Source organism: Maylandia zebra, linkage group LG1, assembly GCF_041146795.1.
Source record: "Maylandia zebra isolate NMK-2024a linkage group LG1, Mzebra_GT3a, whole genome shotgun sequence".
NCBI classification, from domain to species: domain Eukaryota; kingdom Metazoa; phylum Chordata; class Actinopteri; order Cichliformes; family Cichlidae; genus Maylandia; species Maylandia zebra.
In genome coordinates, this window is record NC_135167.1 from 14,668,719 (window position 1) to 14,681,925 (window position 13,207).

The 13,207-nt window shown below is 39.1% G+C and overlaps 1 protein-coding gene across 2 annotated transcripts in view; it reads left to right on the forward strand.

Annotated features, from left to right (window-relative positions):
• The window catches only part of LOC101479845 (frizzled-3), a 33,937-nt gene that overhangs the window by 12,811 nt on the left and 7,919 nt on the right, over positions 1-13,207 (forward strand). For both annotated transcript variants that reach the window (XM_012920239.3, XM_012920243.3), the window contains 5 exons: positions 9,475-9,671; positions 9,995-10,297; positions 10,390-10,552; positions 10,928-11,227; positions 11,476-11,727. In XM_012920239.3, coding sequence (XP_012775693.1) covers positions 9,475-9,671; positions 9,995-10,297; positions 10,390-10,552; positions 10,928-11,227; positions 11,476-11,727 — 1,215 coding nt within the window. The remainder of the gene's footprint in view (positions 1-9,474; positions 9,672-9,994; positions 10,298-10,389; positions 10,553-10,927; positions 11,228-11,475; positions 11,728-13,207) is intronic.

Consider the following 13,207-nt stretch of genomic DNA (forward strand, 5'->3'; position numbering starts at 1 on the left):
TGGAGATTCATACTTGTAGCTAAGTCATTTGGTTGAACAATACAAATTGCCCTGGAGTGCTATTTGTCTTTGAAGATTGGACGAGTCATCGGAAGTCTTAAAAATCTGTGATGTTTACAGTCAGAGCAGTGTAATCACTGAGAAACATGGTGTAGCTGCGTCTCTCCACCCACACTAATGAAACAGCAGTTGCCGGTAATATAATGCATAAGGCAAAGACAACCCATAATTTTCTCTTTCTCCAGTCAGCCATGTCTGCCTTTGCTAGACATCACTGAAGAAAGATGTAATTTCAAGTAATTTTAGACTGTCATAGATAATTTAATAGATCTCTTCTTAGCATAGGTAATACCAGTAACCCTTTCCAACAGCTGATTATATGAAAGATGTGTCTACTCCTTTTTCTTCTTCTCAGTTTGTCTTGCAAGAAATTTGTTCACCATGTTCAGAAAGAGACAGTGTTGTGTTTTGTCTCATCTAATTTGTTGTAAGTGAGATGGGAATTTGCTATAAGTTTACAGTAGGAAAAGCTGTGGATAAAGAAATTGAGCAAAACATGACTGTTTCTGTTAATATAAATATACAGAAACAGCCATATATATATATTTTATATATATATATATGGCTATAATATAAATATGAATATAACATTTAAAGATTGTTGAGGTTTTAAGTGGATAGAAAATGCTTAAATCCATGTTCATTGATTGCGCCGACATATCTTGTGCAAGGCATAAATAATTTAGCGCCTTTTCCTGCACATTACAATAAAATGTTAGCAGGTTGATTGAAAAGAAATCAAGGAATGTGCACCACTGGATTATTCACACAGAGGAGATATTGGATGTTTATAGTTTGGTTAAATAGTTTTTGTTGAACATAAAATGAAGGGGGGTGGGGGAGTCGATGAATGCTGATGTTGGAAGAGTAAAAAAGGAGAGGTAGAGGTGGACAAGTGCGTGTCAGCGTAATTGCAGGGAGTAAATGGGAGGCAAGAAAAATAAGAGATGAATACGGGAGAAAGAAGATGGGAGGAGAGGAGGAGGGGAAGTGAACGTGAAGGGGAATGCCATTTGCGGCTTTGTCTGGTCCTCCCGAGCGAACGACGGATAGACATGGATAAACGAACAACTGAATGAAAAGAGGAGAGGGTGTGAGAGAACGCTGCCCCTTCTTTAACTGTCTTTTCAGAGATTAGGGAGGAGAGCATCACAGTGTGTGCAGTTCATCTATTCATGGCCAACGCCTGCGTCTCTCACAAGCATGTGAAAGAAGAGAGGGAGCAGGGACTTAGCCGCAGAGAGACTGTGTGTGTGGATTTCTTTATGAACGCATTAATCACTCGTACATTTTTATCAGATAGCTATGGGATTAATTCTGTCTGGTAAAAGTGGAGAAAAACTAGGCGTCAGTAAGAAAACAGGAGGTGAGCTGATACAAGGAGAGGGAGTATGTAGTCTACGTGACTGTGAACTGCAATAATGCACTTCTCTTGCACAATAGAGCAAGAGAGACAGTGTGATTGGCTTTAATGTATGGGAGCATTAAAGGAGAATGCTGTTAACAGTCTTGAGTATGTGGAGGGATCAAGTGGCAGGAAGAGAGGCTGACGCAAACAGGAGCTTTTTAGTTCCCGCAGTAAGCAGGAGAGAAATACACGATTTAGTTCTCATAGCTTAGTGGAGTGGGGATGTTGCAGGGATGTTATGTTTAAGATGGCTAATGGAAGTAGAGCCGATGTGGTCTGACAGCAATTTGTGCTGCAGGGCCTGCCTGGCTCATTTGAGAGTGAGTTGTGTGTGAGACAGAGATTGGAAGAGAGGAAGGAAAAGAAATCCAGAGCGTGTGATGGTGATGTGTCCAGATGGGCTTTGCTAAGGTTTAGTAGGCAAAAGCTTGATTTGTCTTCTCTAAATTCCCTCTCGTGCATCAGAGGTGAAAGAAGTCATATCTTCTAGCAGTGCATCAAAAGATCAGCATTTTAGTACTGTTAATTTACAGGCAGATTGAGGTGGCTTTATAGAGAAAGTGCGTATAAAAATGACACATTAGTAAAACATATAATCTACAAGTTTCTTAGAGAATTTATTACTAAATGTAAAAATGCATTAATATTAGATATTTCTGGGTTTAACAGCCGTGTAACCAATTTTTTGCCATCACGATTAATATCTAAAAGCTTGTTATTGAGCATTATGTATCCCAATATAACTATTCTGTGGTGAGGGCGGGGGGAAAAACAAAACTCTTTGTGTAAGCTAAGAACTAAATTAATTATTGTGCATTTGTTAGTCACGCATGTCAGAAGGTTAAATTAGACCCTATATAAAAGTATAGGGTATTTGGGGGGAGGGGTTAGAAAAAAGCATTACTTGCCAGTTCAGAAGCCATTTCATTGGAGGCTTTTGCTCACCAGCCTGTCACCTTGATTTGACCACAACACAAAGCTGGTGACAGTTTCAGGAAGTGTGCGTGTGTTCGTCTGGGCTTCTCACACTCTAAACACTCTTTCCAATCCATTTGACTCCCTAATCCACCGAGAAACCGCCGCTCTTTTTCCCATTCCACTTTTTTTTTCTTTTCCCTCTACCCCTCCCTCAACAGTTGACGAAGTGTCTGAGTTTCTGCAAAGTTGGCTAACTGGATTTTCTACAAAATCCACATACACACACACACATAGACTGGCTAAACTGACTACTCAAAGATATTAGAGATTCAAAAACCAAATGTTCATATTTGGATATGAATCCTATTTCCAGTTAACTGTTCTTGGCTGCTTTGGAGGGGGAGAGGAAGAGTAAGGAAAAAAAGGGAGTTGGGCAACGAAAACAAATTTAATTAGTTGAATGGCCAGTTGGGAATATTGGACGGCAAGGGTGTTAACTCGTTTGTAATGAGTTGTGGTAAGGCCAGCTTTATTGACATTGTGGTAGAACAATGTTAAGATATTTGAAAAATGTAAGGGCACAAAGCAGCTCACCATCTGATTGTGTATCATTCACAAAAGACATGTTAGTGTGTCATAAGGAAAATAAATGAGAAAAACGGAAATATGTAATGGCTCTAAATTTTTGACCATGGACCATGAGCTTCATATTTCAGTAGCCTAAGGCAGAAGTTTATATAATGTATATATAACACATTGTCACCATTTTATTGAACTTTCTTGCCGTGCATTCACCAGGTAAGCCCCTTTTCCTTCCCAAGGGACATGATTGGTTGGTGAGCGTGAGGAAGGAAGTGCTTTGATCAGCTATAAAGATTCCAGTTTCCCTTCAATCCTATATTTTTTCCTACTTTTTGATTTTGCACTTTTGTCTTTTTTTTTCTTTCACTTACATCTTTAAATTAGTTTTTGCTGTCGATCTGCTGTTTACCAAAAGTATTGCCTGCATTAGGTGAAGGTTTATCACATGCCTCTTTCTTTCTCTCAGTTTTTCCTTTTTCTTTCTTTCTTTTTTCTTTCCGAAGCTTTTTTAGTCTCCTTTCATTTCTTTCCCTCTCCCTCCCCCGGCTTTCTTTTGAGAGAGGGAGTAAAGAGAAAGAAACTTAATCCCTCTATTGAAAAAGAGGTGGACCAGTCAGGGGCCTTTTTTCTTTTCTTACTTTGCTCAAAAACCCACTCTGGTTCTCATTCTTTTCTTTGTGAATACTCAAAGTTGCCTGTCCTGAGCACTTGCTCACACACATGTGATTTTTTTTTTTTTTTCAATTGATTTTCCCCACCATTGTCTGTTTTTGATGGATGGCTAAATTCTGCATGTTGTTCTTACTGTTAAGACTGTAATGTACAGTTTAAATTAAAAATATTGTTATATTTGATTTTAGGGACTTTAAACTATACCAGTTGGGGTGCCACAAATTCAGAAAGCATAAGTTTCCCATGCACAGCCATTGGTTCAGCGGCACTCATGCTGCACTAAGGGCTATGATGAAAGCCAAATTTGTGAATGTTAAAATGTTTCTCACAAATACAGATACTCTGTGACTGAGGTCAAACCAGCATTCATACCATTTTAAAGCTGTGTGGGGGAGATGTCAAATTGAAGTATTGCATGATGGATGGGGTTCTGGAATTATGTTTGGTGACCATTTGATAACTGTAGACTTTTTTTAAGCTATACGCTTTGTTCAACTATGTTCTTTACTGGACACAGTAATTTTTTATAACCTACATTAGCCTTGATTATTCATTACAATATTTTAAATTCATCTAGTGACTGCTGTGTCAGGTTTTTTTTAAAAACCTTTAGGGACTGAGCATAAAATGTTTTTGTACATCTCCAGTTATAATTCACAAGTGTTCAAGTGTGATCTGATCTTCATGTAATTCACAAATATAGAAGACACAGTCTGAAATTGTTTTATTACTTTAGTTAATCAAAGTTAATTGAAAATCAAGTACATAAACATTAATTTCCTGTTTTTGGTTTGGTTTTTTTTGTTTGTTTGTTTGTTTTTTCCCTCACATTGAGGGCTGGAAAGAAAGTCAATACTTAAATGTATCTGCTCTTTTCATAAAAAGGGTGTCTTGATCACAACGTTTAAAGAAGCAGCATTGTGAGGTTACATAACAATTAAAAAAAAAAAAAAGAAAATATCAGGAAATATTTTTAAATACCTGGATGTTAATAAACCCTAGCAAAGGACAAACTGCAAATAGCAAACTGCAGGAGCGTTGCTTCCAAATGAGGTTACCCTAAGGTGACAGAAAAACACCTGCATTGACATCTACAGAAACCTTTGTTCCTGTTGTCTATAAGAAAAGACACTGAATAATGGGATTGATTTTAATGGAAAGACAGCATAAAGGAAATGACTGCTATCCCACAAAGCAAACCAAAGAAGTAGAACTGAAATGCGCAGTGCTGTGCTTGGAGGAAAAAATCCAATGCACATTATGAACAACACCTCCTGCTGACAGTGAAGCATTATGAAAGGAGTGTCAAGGTCAGAGTCTAAAGGAACAGCAATTTAAAATTGTATCCAGACGTTTTACAGGGGAGAGTCAGGGCACCAGTGTATGATGTGTATGACAGTGTATGAAGCTTAGGAGAGATTGTGTGATGCAAAAAAAACAATTATTCAAAGTACACAACTAAATCGACACAATGATTGACAAAGATAATTAATATTATCTTTTCTACCCAGGCTAAAGCAATGACCTAAAACCAATTACGATGCTGCTGGATGACCTAAATAGTGCAGCTTAATTGAGACATGATGAACTAAAACAGTTTTGTGGGGGAGGAATGATTCAAAATTCCTCTTGCTTGTTGTCTGTGAAGCAGCTACAGGGAACATTTTGTTTTTGTATCTTGTACTGTGTGTGTCTTTGTCCCTGTGTGAGTGGCTGTTAAATGAGTTTGTCACATTATGTTTTCTGTAATTGTGGCTCAGTTATCTAAGGTCGGACTGCATTTTAGAATCCATTCGGAAATGGTGGTAATGCCAGAGTTTTCACAAATTTGTTTTCCAGTAGGTGTGCTACTAAGGATTGACATATAGCTGCCATTTAAGGATATAAAAACAAAATGAAAGGAAACATATAAAATATATATATAGAAAAAATAGATTAAAAAAGGACACCACAAACTCTTTAGATTTTTAAATGACGTCAGCATTTTTCCAGCAGCTGCAGACAGCAGTCTGTTGCACAGAGTGCTTGCTCACTCGTGGATGATATGTTTGTATGCATTAAATTGCATATTTCCCAGCAAATTTACTTGGGCAGAAACATGGCAGTAGTTTAAATAATCTGCTTTTCTAAAGTATTGGACTGCAACTGTTAGTTTATTTGTGATATCTCAATAACTTAGCTAACTGGGATATGTAATGGATAAGACTATATGCTGGTATACTGCAGATTTCAATGGAGGTGCATTGTACATTTACTTTGTTTTTCGTGTTTGTTTTTTTTTAAAGGTAGGTACCTGTTTTCTTAATAGTGTGACTTTATTCTTGCTTCATCATCCTTCCACTATAGACTAAAATAAATAAAACAATGCAGGAAGCAGATTCACTGCAATGGTTGTATCCTCTTTTCCCCACCCTACTCATTCTTCCACATCTTTCCATGTCTTAATAGGCTGTCCTCTCCCCCAAGGCAGATTTGTGGGCTATTCTACTTTCCTTTCCCTGTTCCTCCATCACAACTGACACACAAAATGCCAAGCAATTCACTCAAGTTGCCCACCATGGAAGGCTGATTGCCATCCCCCTTCTCTCTTGCTGGGTGGCACAGTTAGACCACTTAATATCAATATTCTCTTTGTGGTAGGAGATGTGGGGGCAATTGCCCTGACTGCCAAAATAGTTGTGCACACACACACGCTGACTTTTTCAGGCACGCAAGCCTAGCATAAGCACACACACTGGAAACGCAATAAGTGGGACATAGGCTAAATACAAGAACACTGACACATACACACAAGTGCACATGTAAACCTACACGCACTGGCAAAATGGGCAGAATGGGGACATGTAGAAAAGGAGTTGCACACACATTTGCTGTAGAGTTAGTATGAGGAGAAGAAAGCCTCCAGTCGCCCATGCAGTCAGACACACACTCATGCAGAAAGCAGATACTCGTTGTCTAAGTGTGGCCTTAGGCTCGCTGAGTGAGGTGGGAGTTGAAACTGAGGACCAGAACACTTTCAGATTTTATTTGGGTTTTTTTTTTTTTAATGGCTTGGAAAGAATTATACTGCACTTTACTGAAAGAGTGCACCAGTACAGAAACGGAGAACGCAAATGGTGAAGTGATACATTCAAGTAAATTTAAAAATTCATTTGAGGAATTTACAACGTACTTGGAGTCACATCACAGAACACTTATCATAAACATTCAAATTAGCAGTGATATTTGTGGCAGTGAGCCACAGTACCATATGAGCCGAATCAAATCCTGAACTGTTTTTTGCAGTCGCTACATCTCCAACTGCAGACGTGAGGGAGAGGTTTTAAGCTGCTGACAGTTACAGCTTGTCTTGTTTGTCTGTCTTCTATATTAAGCATGAATAGATGTTTTGCTACATTAATAAGGATACCTGTTAACACTGTCATTATTATCAGTTAACATCGGAGATAGCATTAGATGGCGTTAAAGAATTTTAGAAGAGTGTCAGTCCATTATATCACTATCTCAAATAACATCTTATTTCTGAGTAAAATCCTTGCAGTGAACATGACTCATGTCAGACACTTGAAACTCTCCAGTTTCAGCTGGCACCACCTGAACATATGTACTGTGGGGGGTTTTTTTGGGGGGGGGGTTGTTTGTTTTTAAACGCAGTACAAAAAAGAAATTGAACGCTCTCACACAGTCATTAAACTTCATATCCTCCTTTTAAGGCCTAGAAATTTTTGCAGGCAAAGTTACCACTTGCAAGTTGCAAATACAAGTGTGTGTGTGTGTGTGTGTGTGTGTGTGTGTGTGTGTGTCTTTTTACGACATCTCAATGTAGACGATGCAAGTGTGTGTCATAATTATTTTTGTAAATTGTATATTAATCCGTTTGATTGCTGTAAACACAAAACTGCTGAAGTGATACTCATGCGCTGTCTAATATCACACAGCTGAGGCATGGTACCCCTCCCAGGCAGGTGAAATTGGTGCAATCTCCCTCTGGCTGAATGTTCATGCACTTTGACTCCAACAGTTTCAAGAGATGCCTGCTGATCCTGTGATCATGTTTTTGGCTTTCTTGGAGATTTTTCTTTTTACACAAAGAATTACTGTATCTTAAATTGTCTGCCAGGTTCTAATTATTTGCACCTAACCCTTTTATTCCAGTGTGGCGAACTTAAAAGTGTGATAAATACTTTTTTTTCATTTTAGAATAAGAACATCTCCTAATAGTTCTGCCTTCAGTCTGATGTGTAGTTTGGTAGATGCAATTTGTATACAAATCTGTCTATAATTTATTGATTAATCCTGGTAACATCATACAATGTCCTTAGCAGAGGAAATAAACAGCACAACTAAAATCCAGTTCCTATATTTCCACTGGCTGGACATATTTGATTGGTTAGATATTTAGCCGAGCCTTCACTCTGGACTTCCCCATCATGTCTTGAGGTTTGCACACTATTCAAACAGAAGTGTGTGCTCCTGTATGGCTCCTGAATCATCTTAGAAAACACTGAAGAGGCAAGATTATGTGAGAATTTCTTAAATATTATTACAGCCAAATAAAAGGATCATTTTTCTAGATCAGTTTTCATACCATTGGGCACAATGCATGCTGCTCATTAAATAGATTTTTTTTTTAAAAAGAAAAGGAAAAAGAAGCATTGGTTGCAAAATTCATGAAGTTGAGTGGTGGCGTGTGCACACACTCACATTTGTCTTTGTGCAATACGCAAAACTGTGTCACACGTCTCATGCACCACTGCATCCATTTACTGGTGGAACATCTCCAGTGTGCAGATCTAGAACACGGCAATTGAGAACGATCAAAACATACTCGTAAGGCCTGACCTCACACAGAAATGAGCATAAAGCACACACTCGCATTTACTGGTGCATGGATATTTTCACAAATGCTCCCTATATGAGGATGCACTGTAGTTGTTATGATAAGCAATCAATGTAAATTTACTGTTTTGTCACACAAACACATTTTTTCCTTTACGCATATGCACAATGCAGTGTTATGTGCTGTCAAGCAAGTGTCAAGCACAATGTTATTAAAACTTGAGTGCATCTGTGAAATAGTATTAAGTGCACAAGTTATAATGTGATTGTTTTAATATGCAAGTAATAAGTAAGTAAGTATGAGTTAAATTTTCCTTGTAATTTGTTTTGAGATCTTCTAACAGCACCATGAAGGTCAAAAGTCATCCTTAAACCGTTAAGTCTGTCCCTACAGGGAACAGGGTATATAATCTCCCATGTGTGAAAAGCCCTGCTGTTTGTTTGCTCATTTTACTGACAAATGGCTGTAGCTCCAGCCTTCAGTAGTCTGCCTTTGCTGTCCCCAACTTCAAAGAGATCTGTGGTAATATGATTGCAGCTGTACATATTTCATAAGCCTCTAACTGCTGATGAAATACTGAGTAGTAGTGTAAGTTGCATCTGAAAGATTATTTGCTATCCTTCTCGCTTTCCCTCCATGCCCTTTGATATCTATTTCTGGCTAAATATGAGCCTTCTCGTGTGTGCTGCCGATAGCATTTAACGTCCTGAGCCTGTGTGTAAATGTATATTTATAAGACACTGCATGTGTGTTAGGATCATCCACATACACGTCATGTTTAATAACAAGCTTTTCATGCTGATTAACACTGACTTTAGTGTTGAATACCAGCAGCACGAAATGTCAGTGTTTAGAGGTATTGCTCTGAGAGTAGGATATCACTTATCATTTACTTTGCACAGTCAGTGTTTTTATGTCATAGAGCTTTGCATAGATAAAAATATTGGTGTCAACATTTTATTTATGCATTTTTTGTTCTTTTTCTCCTCCAAAGCCTTTTCATCCAATGGTAAACCTGGTGTGCAGTGCTGATCTGAGGATGTTCCTGTGTGCACTATACGCTCCAGTCTGCACTGTGTACGGCCACGTTTCCATGCCATGCCGATCCCTTTGCCAGCGGGCCAAGGATGAGTGCCACAAACTCATGGAAATTTTTGGCGTAGCCTGGCCAGATGATATGGAGTGCAGCAGGTATGAATCTGCTATATTTAAAAAAAAAAAAAAAAAAAAAAAAAAAAAAATTAATTTAGCTTTATTGTCATTTTAGACTTGCTGAGATGAGGTACATCTGACTGAAACTTATGCTTGATCTATAGTCCTGCATTAAGTCTACAGCATATAGGCTACAGGGTACAGGTTTAGAGCAATGTCATAACCTAGATAACTCTATGTAGTGATTTCTTACCTTGATGTAGATTATAATATTTTTCCTGAAACTGCTGTGTTGATGTAGCCGTAAGGTCATTGTGGAGGCTGTTGTCTTTATATAATTTCTTTTACTTTTTTGGGGGCAGGTTCCCAGATTGTGACGAGCCCTATCCTCGTCTAGAGGACCTGCTAACAGGCTCTGAACCCACTGACCAATCATCAATGACCGTCCAAAGAGATTATGGTTTCTGGTGCCCCAGAGAGCTCAAGGTCGACCCAGACCTGGGTTACACTTTTATGGGCAGGAAGGACTGTTCTGCCCCATGCCCCTCAATGTTCTTCAACCAGCAGGAGCTCACCTTCATCCGATACTTCATTGGAGTTGTTTCCATTGTTTGTCTGTCTGCAACACTCTTCACCTTCCTGACATTCCTGATTGATGTTACAAGGTTTGAAAAGCTGAATGTAACTTCTTTGAAAGTATTAGTATCGTTGCAGTGGAGAAAGACACAAAGTCATTTTCTTTTATCTTCCTCGATAGGTTTCGGTACCCTGAGCGACCAATCATCTTCTATGCTGTGTGTTACGTCATGGTGTCGCTGGTGTTTTTCCTGGGTTTCCTGCTGGAAGGCAGGGTCGCGTGCAACCCTGTCAGCCCTTCCCAGTTCAGAGCATCCACCATAACACAGGGCTCACACAACAAGGTTTTTGCTCATTTTTATGGAATCTGGGGGAGAAAACTGCCTGATTTAAAATTGTCAGCACATTAGTGATGATTTACTGGGCTAAAAACTTCTAAACTAGATTTTAAATTATTTATTTTGTGGTTGAATGATGAGGTTGACGGATGTTTATTTAGCAATTAATAAAAATAACTATGCTACACTTTAAAAATGCTGTCTTATTAACTTCATTACTTTATCTTTATTACACAGTGCAATTATCTATTTACTGACTTAGAGCGCACACGTGTCATGAATTTACTTTTTACTACTCTATAGTTGCAGATTTACAGTTTTGATGACCTTTCCCAAATGATTAATTGATCAGAGGTTTTTCCTCCTGTGTTTCTCTCTCAGGCATGCACCCTGTTCTTCATGGTTTTGTATTTTTTCACTATGGCCGGCAGTGTGTGGTGGGTCATACTGACAATCACTTGGTTCTTGGCTGCTGTGCCTAAATGGGGCAGCGAGGCCATTGAGAAGAAAGCCCTCCTCTTCCATGCGATTGCCTGGGGCCTCCCAGGGGCCCTGACCGTCACCCTGTTGGCCCTGAATAAAATCGAGGGAGATGGGATCAGTGGAGTGTGTTTCATAGGGCTGTATGACATAGACGCCCTGAGGTGGTTTGTTCTGGCACCGCTCTGTGTCAATGTGGCGGTGAGTACAGTTCAGGAGATAAATGAGTGAGTGGGTGGATGAAAGAAGTGGTGAGTAGGATGGATGTGGTGTGAACCGATTAATGACTGCATGAAATAATACAAGTGTGGACATTGGGAGAGATGGATTGGTTAGTAATGATGGGTGGGTCATTAAATGTCTTTTAGACCTGTCTGTCAGTCACCCAACCTTTAAAAGAGTTTTTTAAAGGTTCACTGAGCCTTAACTTCTTGTCTGTCTTCTGTCAGGTTGGCGTCTCCCTGCTTTTAGTGGGCATTGTCGCTCTGAACAGGGTGCGCATGGAAATTCCTCTGGAGAAGGAGAACCAGACCAAACTAGTCAAGTTCATGATCCGGATGGGAGTGTTCTCTGTGCTGTATCTGGCTCCCTTGTTCACTGTGATTGGCTGCTACATATACGAGCACACATACCGGAAGATCTGGGAGAAAACATGGATGGAGAACAACTGCAGGCGTTATCACATCCCATGCCCATACAAGGTAAAAGGATGAAAATAAGAAAGTGCACGATGTGATGGTGTTAACCTCACTAGACAAACTATGTTTCATTTCTTACTAGATGATGTAATAATATAGTGAAACTTTAGAGAAGACACTATCTGTGCTTGTTAAGACGGTGCATGTGTAAATCATTTTTACAGCTGCCAGCTGTTGTGCTGCAACTTTATACTTGGATAGCCTGTCTTAAGAAAAAAAAGTGTCAGAGTAGCTAATCAAATCTGGTAGTCTACAGTCTGAAAGCACATGCTGCCTGTTTTCTCAGCTGCAAACAAATATCAGAGCTCTGTCACTCACAGTTTGTCTGTGCTGTCATACTGCAAAAGTTGAATGGTGAAAATCCGCAGGTGCTCTGTTTTGAGGAATCTGTGTTTTTCTTTCCTTATTGGGGAGGGAGCTTGTCTGTGTCTCAGGAAAGAAAAGTGTAAGACTACTAAACATATCATAAATAATGAGTGAACAAGATACTTCTCCAGTGGAAGGAGTTAACATCAATATAGCTTCCATTCATGCACTCCTCAAATGGTCAGGATTCCCAAGTTGTGAAGTCATCGCACCAACTTAATTGTGTTCGTGTGCTTTTTTTAAGTCAGACTGAGGGGACAACATGGACCGGGAAAAGGCAAAGTACTGCAAAACAAACAATAAAGTGTTCATAGCTGATTTTGATATATAGTTACTAGGGGTGCAACGATACACAAAATTCACGGTTCGGCTCGGTTCGATACTTTGGTGTCACGGTTCGATATTTTTTCGATACAAAAAAAATGTTCATGCATTTTTAATTTGTCATTTATTAAAATTATAAATATATATTTTAACTCAAAAGTACAGTTTTTAAATTTAACCCTAACCCTAACCCTTGTGCGCGTTTTTTATTTTGACAGCGAATGTGCACCTGCGGACCACTTATGTGCAGCCCTGGTTATTTAGCTCGTCATATTGCAGCCACAGAAATTATTTTGTCCATGAAACCATAAAGCTGCACTTTCTTTTTGCCTTATAGTCTGATTTGTCATAACTTCTCCGTTTTGTGGTAAGCTTTTCTTTGGCTGTCACTTCTTCACCCTGACCTGTCTTATTTGGCTCAGCAGAACTGAAATGCTTTTACACACGCACTCACATAAGCTCAGCGATTCTCTGCGCGATCAACCTCTCACATGTTTAAGCTTGCTGCGGGAGATTTCACTTGTCATGTTTGCATAGTAAGCTAACGATTAATAAGACGATGTCAGAGGAATTGGTGCACAAATTATCATCACTCACAGATCAGGTTCGCACGATTGCAAAGTGAAAGCAAAAAAACAAGCGCAAATTCAAACGCAACTTCAATATGTCACATATTGACAGTGGCTCACCGATGCCAATGACATAATTACCCAGCTACATTTCTGAAAGAATGCAAAAGCATTGACATATATTTTTCCTACAATAGCCCGACGGGCAGGGAAGAGATAGATTT